This window comes from Amblyraja radiata, chromosome 23 (assembly GCF_010909765.2).
Source record: "Amblyraja radiata isolate CabotCenter1 chromosome 23, sAmbRad1.1.pri, whole genome shotgun sequence".
NCBI classification, from domain to species: domain Eukaryota; kingdom Metazoa; phylum Chordata; class Chondrichthyes; order Rajiformes; family Rajidae; genus Amblyraja; species Amblyraja radiata.
The window spans coordinates 11278348-11292750 of NC_045978.1; the positions used below are offsets into that span (position 1 = coordinate 11278348).

The 14403-nt window shown below is 40.1% G+C and overlaps 1 protein-coding gene across 3 annotated transcripts in view; it reads right to left on the reverse strand.

Moving 5' to 3' along the window:
- Positions 1 to 14403, reverse strand: part of nfatc2 (nuclear factor of activated T cells 2) — a 124254-nt gene that overhangs the window by 61479 nt on the left and 48372 nt on the right. For all 3 annotated transcript variants that reach the window (XM_033041551.1, XM_033041550.1, XM_033041549.1), the window contains exon 6: positions 14027 to 14167. In XM_033041551.1, the coding sequence (XP_032897442.1) occupies positions 14027 to 14167 (141 nt within the window). The remainder of the gene's footprint in view (positions 1 to 14026; positions 14168 to 14403) is intronic.

Consider the following 14403-nt stretch of genomic DNA (forward strand, 5'->3'; position numbering starts at 1 on the left):
TCCGGGTGCTCCAGTTTCCTCCCACATTCCAAAGTCGTGCAGGTTTGTAGGTTAATTGGCTTCTGTAAATTGTCCCTAGTGTGCAGGATAGAACTAGTGTGTGGGTGATCGCTGGTCAGAGCAGAGTCGGTGGGGTGAAGAACCTGTTTCCACTGTATCTGTATCTCCACTGTATCTCCAAAGTAAACTAAACTAACCTAAATGTAAAAATTGTACATGTAAAAGTTTAGGCGGGAAAATAGAATTAATATGATTTTAAATCAATTTTATATTTAATAATTTGGTTTGTTTTAAAATTATCTTAATTCTAATTTGTATTGTGAATGAATCAGCAATAGATTCAGGATTGTGCATGCCATCCGTTTGTGCATGTGAATGACTAATACAGCTCGGGGGAAATCAACGAGGTAGACAAGATATAGCTCTTAGGAAATCCCCATTTTACCTGCCTCAACTGTTAATCCCAGAAACACATTCCTCCTCATAATGACATTTCTCCAGCCCTTTGTCCCAAAACTATAAAATAGCCTGATATCTTTTGTTCAAGATTCCTCAGCTAGAGCAACCATCTGTCTACTCAGTCCTGAACTTCCAGAATGTTGTGCATTCCTTTAGCTGGGTTTATGTTAGAGAATATTTGTTGTGTGCTCCTGAATATCTCAATATTCTTAATTTGGCTTGAAGCCCAAAGCATGCAATAATCTCTAAGATCTTTTTAGGTCTGATCAAGCTGATCTGGCTTTTAAATTTTAATAAAACCTTTTCTAAATGCTTCCATCTCAGGGTGTTACCTTTGATTAACATGTATGTCTAAATTCCCTGATCCACTGCAGCACTGTTTACTACTTCAATTCCGGCTACTATTTTCATTGTTATTTTTTCACTACTATGCTTTGATTCATATTCTTTGAGATTGAATTCCATCTGACACTTTGAATTAACTTTGAGGTCTTAATTCTAACTCCTTTGATCTCCTTCGACCTCCCTTTGACTATGATGAAAACTATCTAAGACTACCTTCAACTACCCTCGATTACCTACGACTAACATGCCGACCTACTACGACTAAACCTACGAGTAAAAAAAGTATCGATTTTTTCCATGGCGACCTTTTTTTACTCGCGGGCATTTTTTAACATATTGAAAAAAACGCCGCGACCTAGCTGAGGCCTCGCGTATGCGGAGACCACTCTCGAGTATGAAGGAGAGTTACAGTGACATCCTACAACCTCGTGTCGACCATGCTGCAAGTATGAGTCAAGGACAAACTCGCCAGAACTCGCAGATGAAATAGCCCAAGTGGGACTGCCCTTTACGAGGATGTTGCCAGGACGAGAGGACCTGAGGTATGGGGAGAGGTCTTTACTTCGAGCGCAGGAGGATAGGAGTTGATCTTATAGAGGTGTATAAAATCATGAGGTAAATAGATTGGGTAGATTGGTTAGTCTCTTGCCCAGAGTAGGGGAATCGAGAACCAGATGACATAGGTTTAAGGTGAGGGGGGAAAGATTTAATAGGAATTATAGGGGTCACTTTTTCTCACATAGGGTGGTGGGTATATGGAATGAGCTGCCAGCAGAGGTAGTTGAGGCAGGTACTATTGCAACATTTAAGACAGGTACATGGATAGGACTAGTTTAGCGGGATATGGGCCAAACACAGGCAGGTGGGACTAATGTAGATGGAACACGTTGGCTGGTGTGGGCAAGTTAGAACGAAGGATCTGTTCCCACACTGCAAGACTCTATGAATAATCAAAAAATTTTGTAAATTGCCTTTAATTGCTTCTCACTGTTTTCTCAACATTTTCTGCTAGTTTGCTGCCCTTCCAACCAATCCATTCCTCTTAACATAAAATAATCTTCCAGGTTTCTATTCCCAAATTGCTGAGCCAGATTTGGTACATCTAACCAAACAAAGTTTCCGAATTTGGCTAAGTGCTTGAATAGCAACTAGCTCTACATACATGGGATGGGCGGACATGATTATAGTAAGATTCAAGCAATCCAAACATGTCGAACACATATTTCCCTTCACTGGAAAAAAACAATAGCACTTTTTAAAATAAATGTCATCAACTGGATCAGTCATTTCCCAGTAATTAAAATCATCAAATATCAGTATTAAAAATTCTAAAATGAATCATATTTAAAAAAAACAAATTATGTTACTTTCTTAAAGGAAAATGAATTGAAGAGAATCATTTAAAAAGTATCTCGCTACATCCATTGAGGAATTAATTTGGCTATCATCTTGATGACATTTTTCTCCCTCATTACAGCGATGGATGCTGTTGCCATCATCACAGTTGAAAAAATGGTGGCGAGGGCAAGATGTACAGAGCAGTTTTTGAGCACTGCTCTGTTTTATTTGAAGTTTGCATTTTGCAATCTGTGGAGCTGAAACTAAACGTTTGCCCAAGATATGACTTGCTGCACAGCGAGTTGCAAACATCAAAAGGTTTAAGTGGCACACATCGTTTTGTGCTGTGGTGTTATTTTCAGGCTAGCTCACTGGGAAATTCCTGGTTGGTGTCTCTGATCAACCACTGCAGCGTTAGTGGAAGGTTGAGTAAGACCTGTTCATGCCTACCTTTGCACATTTTGCCGATGACTCCTTAAATTATAAATGATTGTGTGGAAAATAGAAAATTAGGAGATCCAAATAATTATAATCTAACAGCTGAAGTAATTTTATTTTTAAGTATATTTAAGTACATTTACGTTTAATAAGGTGCCGCTGCTAGAGCTGCTGCCTCATCATGCCAGAGATCCGGGTTCGATCCTGACCTCGGGTGCGGTCTGTGTGGAGTTTGCATGTTCTGCCTGTGACCACATGTGCCTTTTCTGTGTGCTCTGGTTTACTTGCCCCTCCCATAAATGTACAAATTTGTAAGTTACTTGAGTTGGCTTCTGTAAATTACCCCTAATGTGCAGGGAGTGGATGAGAAAGTGGGATAACATGGAACTAGGATGAACAGGTGATTGATGGTCAGCGTGGACTTGGCAGGTCGAAGGGCCTGTTTCCATGCTGTATCTCTAAACTAAAACTAGGAAAATGTAACCCTTGGATTATTGTTTCCACCGATACTTTCCTCTGCTTCTCCTCTCTTTGAGATAGTTGGTTAAGTACAGTTCAATTCCACCGTGGTCTTTTTTTATTTTACGAGTAAAATGATTCTCAGTAAACTATTTCACCATGAGGAACATGATGGTTAAGCAGGACCCTAACCACACAGAAATATATTGTGTTAGAGGTCATTAGATCAAAATTAACAGCTGATCCAAAACAGGAGACCTAAAGACTGTGAGAAAATCAGTGGTAAATTCATAACTTTATCCAGCAATTTGTGACAATTAGACAAATTGCTGAGCTGAGTTCCCAGTTAATTTTGTTAACACGTAAGAAGAAATATTATCTCAGATTGAGCCTCTCTATAGCGTGTTTTGAAATTTCTGGATTTATCTATCTTCGTCTCATAGCAGCCATTTCGGTTTTGTAATTTATCTCTTAAAGGACCCTATTAATGGCATGGTTAATAGCCCTGATACATCACCACCTAGAAAGAGCCAGAAAGAAATAGAGGAATTGTAGGATCCTACTAGTAAATTGGTTATAGGACTTCTTCAAACATTTTTTTTCCCCAACTTTTACTTTTGCTTTTTTTCTATAAGACATTCCATTCCTTTAATTTCTCTTTACTGTTGTCTCTGTGTCAAACGTGACTCTACATCACACTTCTAACTTCCTTGTCACTGCCTCCGTTCGTAACTTGAATAAGGACAGATTATTGACCCAATATTTATGGGGATCTATTGCCTCTTCTGATCTCACTATGCCATGATCAATTCACATTCCCAGCAGTTTGCTGCACAGTCAAGAAATGATCCAGAGACCAAAGTAAAGAATCCGCTTACTTAAAGATCCATTATTCTAGAACATTTTTGCATCCTTGCATTCATTTTCTAGCCTAGAGAAGCTGCTTTCAAGACTTGGCCAACAAACTTTCGACAGGCCAGGAATAGATTATGTAACGTTGTGGTTTACGAGAACACCAGGTAGTGCTTCACAGCACAGGCCGTCGAGCTTGCTCTTGAATATAGACCTTTCTTTCTTTCATAGACGTATAGATCTAAAGTTTCTGTCAGACCAACCTGATTTCTTTCATCATAAATCGTGTAAAATCGGCCAAAACTTGTCAGCAGAAAAAATTGAGGAATTTACGTACATAGTTACATGGAAATTAGGTGCAGGAGTAGACCATTCGGCCGTTCGAGCCAGCACCGCCATTCAATGTGATCATGGCTGATCATTCACAATCAGTACCCCGTTCCTGCCTTCTCCCCATATTCCTCGATTCCACTAGCCCTAAGAGTTCTATCTAACTCTCTTTTGAATGCATCCAGTGAATCGGCCTCCACTGCCTTCTGAGGCAGAGAATTCCACAAATTCACAACTCTCTGGGTGAAAAAGATTTTCCTCATCTCAGTTCTAAACTGCCTACCCCTTATTCTTAAACTGTGGACCCTGGTTCTGGACTCCCTCTACATCGGGAACATGTTTCCTGCATCTAGTGAGTCCAATCCCTTAATAATTTTATGTTTCTATAAGATTCCCTCTCATCCTTCTAAATTCCAGTGAATACAAGCCCAGTCGTTCCAATCTTTCCACCACAAGATACATCCTCCACAAATTGAGGTTCCTTAATCTTCAGTGCTGAACACACTTTCAGCAGTAATAAAATTGTAATAGGTTACCAGATGAAGGAATTATGCCACTTCTTTTAAAAAGTCATATACAAAATGCTGCGAGGTCATGATGATGAATCATGATTTTCCATGCAGTTACATATAAATGAGTTTGTGCAGATATCTGAGCTAAAACATTTTTAATACAGCCACATTTTGAGTGCAGTTATGTGGCCAGATTGCTCTTTGCACTTAATGCAGAATTCTTGGCCTCAATTAGATAGGTTTTTTTTTTAATTGGTAATTACACATTTCACTCTTTTCCAAGAATTGTGCTTTCCTCTGAATATAGTTAAATAATTGGTGACATGTGACATTGGGTAAGGTTTAAGGTGACATTGCACAGGACTTCAATTATGTGCAGCAATTAAATAGTGAACTGATTGGCAAGTCAACATAAAATGTTTGATAAATATATATTTTTAAACTCTTACATCAAGGTGTGCAACAAATTTCAATTCCTTTCACCTCTGCCTGGTGTAAATGATCTGTATTTCAAGCTTAATTTACAGAAGCTACAGTAACATTATCTATCAAAACCCCATACATTTTCAAACGGATTACATCTAAATCTCATAGCTCCTTTCCATGTGGGGATTCTGCTACTTTATGTCTGGCAGTGCTGGATATATCTTTACTTGTATAAAGAAGATAAAATGTTAACATCATTTTGTTATTATATTTATAAAAACAAACTATAAAATGCAAGAAACCAGAGCAATCTTCAAAGGTAAACTATAAACCAATGTCCCACCGCCATCTCAGCACCGTACAAAGCCAACAGCCAATGAAAATTGCTGGAAGTGGTTCCCAATATTAATTAAGACTTTAAAGGCTATAAAGTTCCAGATTGTTTCTGTTAGTGTGGAAACCATCCAAAATTTCTGTCTGTCAAATAATTAAGTGCAGTTGGTTACTTATTTAACTCTTCACTTGATAAAGAGCTATACAACCCAACCACCCCCTCCCTCCGCTACTTTCCAACTTCTGGCTTAACAATCTGCAACTCTTCAAACCTGGCGCACACCTTATTTTCTTACCTCTGGCATTTGTTCCAACCATCTGCCTATCAACCCCCCCCCCCCCCCCTCCCTTGCTCTATCGAGGTATTACCCGTCACATTTTGTCCTGCCTCTCCCCTTTTCCAGCTTTCTTCTCCCTACCACATGATGGCACGGGCGACATGGTGGCATAGTGGCAGAGTTGCTGCCTTACATTGCCAGAGACCCGGGTCTCTGTTTCTGCGCTGTATCTCTAAACTAAACTAAACTTAACTAAAGGTTTAATGTCACCTGTCTCAACACAAAATGTCACCTATCCACATTCTCCAGAGGTGCTGCCTGTCCTGCTAAATTACTCCAGCACTTTGTGTCCTTTTGTATCCTAGCCAGCATCTGCAGTTCTTTCTTTCTACACTCTACAGCACTACACCTATTTTATAGAAAATATACATAGCTTGTTCATTTGGACGAACAATGTAATGAAAAATACTCCATTACAGACATCAAAAAAAAATCTCAAGGTGAGTTATATTGCTAAGGAATTAACACCAGGAAAAGCAGAAAATAACTAATCTGCAAAAAAAAAGAATATGCCACTGCATGATGGTAAATCTGACAGGATTTACCTCAATAGGAATAATTTCTAATCAAATCTGCTCCAAAACATTTATAGGAAAATAAATCCGTGACAGGTTGTTGATGCTGTGGAACATTCGGGTGACTCCTAATCTAACATTTTCACTTTCAGCTATATTCTACATAGCAGATTTGTGGATTCAAATAGGGTGAAATATAATATAGTCCAACACCTTAGAAAACAAGATATATTAACGAGTCAAAACAATGTTTCTCTATGCTGAAATGCAATCATACCCTCATAAGTCAGGATTTGCTTGGTCCAGTTGCTTTGTTTTTACATTTCAGGTGTAACTAATCCCAACATTTCAATAGTTTTTATCAATTCAAATATTTTGTGGTGTACGGTGTATGCAAAGTTCCACCATGTCTTGTTTATATCAAAATACAATTATGAGCATTAAAAGAGAACGGCCTATTGATGGTAGACAAGGTGCTGGAGAACTCAGCGGGTCAGGCAGTATCTCTGGAGAAAAAGGATGGGTGCCGTTTCGGGTCGGAACCCTTCTTCATCCTGATGATCTATCGGTTTACTAATCTTAATGGTAATCTATTACACTACCGTAGCATGGAACATGCAAATTATAATTTTCTTTTCTAAAAGGAAGATTTAAATAATGGTGACATTTAATTTGAGGTTAAAAAAAAAATGTTGAGAAATGTTGAGACTGGTTGATCTATTTGTTTTATAGTAAGGAGTAAATACAACATATGACAGCAGAATAGCAAGATTACAAAGCGTGGCACAGGTCTAAACAATTAAGTGGAATAATAACAATTAAATTGTTTGGAAGTTTGAGCGGATGGGATGGGGCTTTGGGTTGTCAAGGAATTAAATCACTTGCCTCTGTGTTTTTCTGCTCTTTCCGGATATGGTTGAATTTCTGGTCAAGGGTGATCCCAAGATGCTTATGATGAGGAATGCAGTTGTGACACTATCATCAAAGCTAGGCGCTCTTTTGCTTAGACTGTCATTGTCTGCCATTTTGTGGCACAAACTTTAGTTCCCAGTTATCGGCACAAACTTAATTGCTGTTGTGGACAGCTTCATTTATTGAGTACATAGAACATAGTAAAATGTGGCACAAGTAGAGGCCCCACAACGCATGATATCTGTGGCAAACATAATGCCAAGACCAATGCTTATCTTCATGTGCATCATCCATATTCCTCCATTCCCTGCATGTCCACATGCCTATTCAAAAGTCTCTTAAATGCCACTATCATATCTGCCTCAATCACCATCCCCGCCGAAATGTTGGTACGTTCGGACTAGGTGGACTAAAGGCCTGTTTCCATGCTGTATCTCTAAACTAAACTAAACTAAACTAAACTAAAAGATGTTCTTGGTGTTCTTTCTTCCATCTGTTAGTGTTCAATAGTCACCACATTTCATGATGCGGTAGAACTGCTGAGTTTTGTTCTGATTAGTCGATTATGAGTCACATTGTCCTGCATTTTGCCTGCTGCTTTTACTAATTCACTCTCACAAGTATTCCTGTTTCGAAGTTTCATCAGATTGGTGCCTCATATGCCCAGTGCTCTCCTGATATGGCCTTCTGCACCCATCATTTAACCATGGTTAATAGCCTAGCCTGAAAGTAAGTGGAGTGTGGGCTGTGGTCAGCAATGGGCGACAAATGTGGTGGTGTTCACATCTGCAACTCTTGGTCATGATCCATGTTGCCTCATTGCTGAGCAGTTTTGAGCTGCCCAAATCTCTTCTTAGTTTATTCCATTCAGCATGGTTCTGGTGCCACACAAAAGGTGTTCCCAATGTGGAAAAGGGAATTAGTCTTCATAGGGGCAGTACCCTGTTACCTAAAGGGCCTGTCCCACTTGGCCGTCATTTGCGTGTAATTTACGCGACATAATTTACGCGTCACGATGCACAACTCGCGCATGGTGCGCATTACGCGCGCATGGTCGTGATGGCATAGGTAGTGACGCGTGGCCGTGCGCGGCGTCGCAGGATTTTGTGATGCGCAAATGACGGCCAAGTGGGACAGGCCCTTAATGCTGTTACCTGAGACAAGGTTTCAATCTGAAACATCAACTGTACCTTTTCACCCACAGATGCTGGTCAAAGTCCCTTCAGCAGATTGGAGATACAAGAGACTGCAGATGCTGGAATCATGAGTGGAACACAGATGCTGGAGGAACTCAGTGGGTCGGGCAACATCTGGGCAGGGAATGGACAGGCTTTTTCCATTCCATCCCCCTTTTTCCATTCAATCCTTCCCCAAATGTTGTCTGACCCACTGTGTTCCACCAGCACTTTGTTTTTCCTTTCAGCTGATAGTTCACATGGTCACAGGGAGAACAAACAAACTCCACACAGTCAGCACCATTGGTCAGGATCGAACCCGGGTCTCTGGAGCTGCAAGACAGCAGCTCCATCACTGCTCCACTGTGCTGCCTGAGAAACATTTGCGATTCAATCCAGTTGTAGTAATACAAATTTCTGTTTTTGGGCCATCTAATAACCAAATCACTTTTGTTAAACCAGTAGATATGGTTTGGTTATGCATATTATCCTCTTGTTCTTTCTTCCACATAATCGGTACATATCACATTGTTGAAAATTCCATGAAGGAAACCTGCAGAAACTAGATCCTGCTCAATGTTGTTTTGTCGTGTTCCAATCAACTTAAATGTATTTCTTTATACCACATCGTCTGAATGGTACTTTTCATTCGATATAACTTTAACTAAAATGCACTGAAAATGACATTTGTCTTAAATTGAATCTGAAATGAGCTCATTTACATCAGCTCCCTCTAAGAATAGATATTAATTTGAATGAATATAAATGAACAATTCAAAATGAAATTCAGGGGCAGCTAACATACTGCATTACAGTCCTGTATAAACCTGTGGAATTTGCTTCAGCAGAATACTAATCTAACGTTCCAAAATGTCAAACATCCCCCTTGGGACTTAAGAAGACTTTACTTGGGACTGGGGTGCTTAGGAAGATAAGGACAGTCAGGGATAAACTTAAGATCACACCCAGCAAGCTCAGTTTCAGGTTGGGACCCTTATTCAGTCCCGATCCCGATGCGTCAACAATCCATGCTCTCCGGAGATGTGCCTGACCTGCTGAGTTCCTCCAGCATTTTGTGTCTTTTTTTGTAAAGCATTATTTGCAGTTCCTTATATCCACAGGAGTTACACATTGTTGGCTTTACGGTAGTTTGGAACAGTCTAAGATTGTGAATAAATTCAATTATTTCTTTCTCTGTGTTTGACCTCTCCATCTCCACCTATGCTAACTTAATTCATGTTGAAGATTGACACAAAATGTTGGAGTAACTCAGCGGGACAGGCAGCATCTCTGGAGAGAAGGAATGGATAACGTTTCGGGTCAAGACCCTTCTTCAGACTGAAACGTCGCCCATTCCTTATCTCCAGAGAAACTGCCTGTACCACTGAGTTACACCAGCATTTTGTGTCTATCTTCGATTTAAACCAGCATCTGCAGTTCCTTCCTACTAACTTAATTAATTCTTTATTTCTGAACCATGAGGGAAAAACTGTCATAAATAACATTTATATACCTATTTTCTATGATTCTATGTTTCTATAAACATTATTCAAGTTATTCCCTTCATCATGTATCTGTACACTGTGGATAGCTCGTTTGTAATCATGTATTGTCGTTCCGCTGACTGGTCAGCAGCTCACAAAAGTTTTTCACTATCTCGATACACTTGACAACTAAAGCATATAACCATATAACAATTACAGCACGGAAACAGGCCATCTCGGCCCTACAAGTCCGTGCCGAACAACTTTTTTCCCTTAGTCCCACCTGCCTGCAGTCATACCATAACCCTCCATTCCCTTCTCATCCATATGCCTATCCAATTTATTTTTAAATGATACCAACGAACCTGCCTCCACCACTTCCACTGTAAGCTCATTCCACACCGCTACCACTCTCTGAGTAAAGAAGTTCCCCCTCATGTTACCCCTAAATTTCTGTCCCTTAATTCTGAAGTCATGTCCTCTTGTTTGAATCTTCCCTATTCTCAAAGGGAAAAGCTGATCCACATCAACTCTGTCTATCCCTCTCATCATTTTAAAGACCTCTATCAAGTCCCCCCTTAACCTTCTGCGCTCCAGAGAATAAAGACCTAACTTATTCCAAACTTAACTCAAACTAGAAAAAATATATTGACAATCAACACCAGACCAATTAGATTATTTTAAACATGCCTTTTCCCAAACAGTTTGGACAACAAATGTTTTCAGATTTGACCTGATAAGCAATAAATAATAGGTACACAAAAATGCTGGAGAAACTCAGCGGTTGCAGCAGCATCTATGGAGGGAAGGAAATAGGCAACGTTTCGGTCCGAAACGTTGCCTATTTCCTTCGCTCCATAGATGCTGCTGCACCCGCTGAGTTTCTCCAGCATTTTTGTGTACCTTCGATTTTCCAGCATCTGCAGTTCCTTCTTAAGCAATAAATAATACTGCTGTATATAAATATGTGATGGTGCGGTCCATTAATTCAGTATAGTTTATCAGTTTAGTTTATTGTCAAGTCTACCGAGGTACAGTGAATAGCTTTTGTTGCTTGCGAACTAGTCAGCGGAAAGACAATCAAGCCATCCACAGTATACAGAATCATGATAAATTTATATCATAGTTAATATAATTGCTTCCATTAAAAGTTTGGAGAGTGAGTGGCAAATGGGAAGTGGAACTGATCTACTGCATTTGCTTCAGGTTCTGTTCCATATTTCAGTTTTTAAGCACCAGTTGGCAAAATGCACAGATTCAGCAGCAATTATGAAACACACGTTGCATTTAACAATAATTCGCTTTTGGTTTCCTGCCACCCCATTCTGACCACATGAAACGGAGCAAACCCAACCATTGTTTGTGCAACAACAGCAAACTGCATTATGGAGTCTAACAACGCAAGTAATTCACATAACGCAAGAACATATGATACAAGAGCTGGCCCTCTGAGCCTGTTCCACCATTCATCAGGATCAGGGTTGATCCTCTACCTCAACATGTGTTTTCTTTCATACATCCATTTCACTTGAGTCACTGATATCCAAAAATATTATTGATCTCTGTTTTGATCAAACTCAGTGATTGAGCAGCCACGTTCATCCGATGTAGAGAATTCCAAAAATTAACCCGTCCCTGTGTGCTGAAATGTCCTCGTGCCCCATTGCTAAACAGCCTAACCTTTTTTCCAGGCCTATAATCCCCGATTCTACACGGCACTGCCAGGAGAAAATCCTTCCTGCACCCAGCCTGTTGAGATTTTGTAAGAATTGTGCGTGTTTTAATGAGGAAAGTTTAATGGAGATGTGCGGAGCAACTTTTTTTACACAGAGTGTGGTGGGGTCTTGAAACACAATTCTAGGGGTGGTGGTGGAGGCAGATATGATGGTGGCATTTAAGAGGCTTTTAGATGGGCACATGGAATTGCAAGGAATAGAGTGATATGGATCATGTGCAGACAGATGAGATCAGTTTAACTAGACCATGTTTGGCACAATGATTGTGGGCTGAAGGGCCCATTCCCATGCTGCACTGTTTTATCTTCTATGAGGGATGTCTCTCTTTCTTCTGTACTGTACAGAACGTGTCAAATCCTCCATTCTTGTAGCCAAACTACAGAGTCTTTGCTGCACTCCCTCCATAACAATTGTATCTTTATTTTTTTAGCACTGCACACAATACTCCAAGCTCCGTCTTGCCCACATAATGTACAATGAATTATGTTTCCGTTTTAAATAATAGCTTGAACAGCAATTCTTATGAAGAGAGGCTAAAATGGCCCAATCCCAAAAAGATAGACTTTCTCCGAGAAGTTTTTTGCAATCGTAATGTATTAGTAATGGTGTTAATGCTGCTAGTTCCACATTCATGCTCAAGGACATGGTGTAACTCAGCGGGTTAGGCAGCATTTCTGGAGAACATGACTGCAAGAAGTTTAGGGTCGGGACCCTTCCTCAGGCTGATTACAGTAACAGAGGGAAAGATGGAAGGGATGTTGGGGCAGGACAGAGCAAGGTATTATATTTCTTCCTCCCCACCCCGACTACAATCAGTCTGAAGAAGAATCCTGATTCAATACATCATCTATTCATGTTCTCCAGAGATGCTGCCTGACGCGCAAGGTACTCCAGCACCTTGTGTCATTTTTAGTGAACGTGCATCTGCAGTTCCTTGTGCCTTCGTACCCATGGGCCATTGGACAATGTTTGTCACCCAAGCTATAACCAAAATATTGTCATCTCTCAACAAGCAAAGTAGCATAGAAAAATCCAGATGTCCATTAGTGATAATAATCTGCTTCAGGGGAGCTAAAGAATGATCTTGTCAGTGTTACTGTTCTTGTCAATGGTCTTGTAAATACTGTTTATAGGAGGGCGTGAAAAGATCATTCTCAATGATGTAGATTTTGAAACTGTTCTTAGTTTCTACTGCCAATTAGTTATGATTCACACATTAAGAACCAGCCCCTCCTGCCTATACTTGGCCTACATACCGGTAAGTAAAAAAAGAGTCTAATGTAGATGGGACATGTTGGTCGATATGGGCAAGTTGGAATGAAGGGCCTGTTTCTAGGCTGTATGACTCTAAGAACACAATACTCTATAATTTATGGTCAACAAATGAGGAAGAAAGAACTGAAAATCAAACTGATGGAATTGAATAAGGTTTTGTGGGGCATCATGAATATGAATGTTTTGTGCTGTAAATGTACATAATTTTGTGACAATAAATAAAAACATTCCCCATATTTAAGTGATTAATAAACAGATATTCATACAATATCTTAGAACACGTGGGCTCCTTAGATCCATCAAAGCCTCCTGCTGGATGCATTCAGCAGTCAGCTGACAGAGGACAATGACTCTACACAATACTCCAAGCTCAGACTTACCTACGTCACATCCTACATCATATGGTGCGGCACAGTGGTGCAGCTGTAGAGTTGCTGCCTTACAGCACCAGAGACCTAGGTTTGATCCTGACTACTGGTGCTGTCTGTATGGAGTTATTGTACATTCTCCCCATGACCGTGTGGGTTTTTTTCCCCAGGTACACCGTCTTCTCCCACACATAATAATAAACCTAAACATGAATGTGTAAACCAAAGTTCCTTTTTTGCCTCACAAGAATGTTAATTAGTCTACCAGTGTGAAATGTTACTAGTCCAGTCACGCATGCAACAAGAGTTTATCAGTGCAGCGAGTGTAACAAAATTGGAAGTACTTTATTAATGTTTAGTTTAGAGATACAGAATGGAAACAGGGCCATCGGCCCACCAAGACCGCACCAACCATCAATCACCATCGATGTTTTATGCTATCACCACACCAGTTCTATGTTATCTCACTTTCTAATCCACTCCCTGCACACGAGGGGCAATTTTACAATTAACCTACAAACCTGCACCACTTTGGGCTGTGGGAGGAAACCAGTGCCCGGAGGTAACAGGGAGAACGTGCAAACTCCACATTTATACAAGCAGTAGAAAGACTGAAGGATGCAATTCAATTTTTTTAGATTTGATTAGTGATTCAGTTCAATTTGGATTCAAAGGATTCAAAAAAGAAAAATATGGAGAAGACAAAAAAAGAAAAGAGAAAGATGACTCACCAGGTGTCTTCTCTGTGAAAACCACCTTTGACTCAGTTGTGAAGTTTTGACCATTAAGGATCATTTGCTGTCCACCGGTGACTGAACAATTGTCTGTGCTCTGCTTCTCTACCATCGGTAGCTCATGGGCCGATCTCTGAGCTGGAAAAAAATAAAAGAAAGTACACTTATTGCAAATTATCAGTAGTTTGAGAAAGTACATTTCACTGTTACAGCTACTTTTTTTGGGATTCATAGAAACATAGCAAACAGGTGCAGGAGTAGGCCATTTAGCCCTTCGAGCCAGCAGCACCATTCAATATGATCATGGCTGATCATCCAAAATCAGTACCCCGTTCCTGCTTTCTCCCCATATCCCTTGATTCCATTAGCCCTTA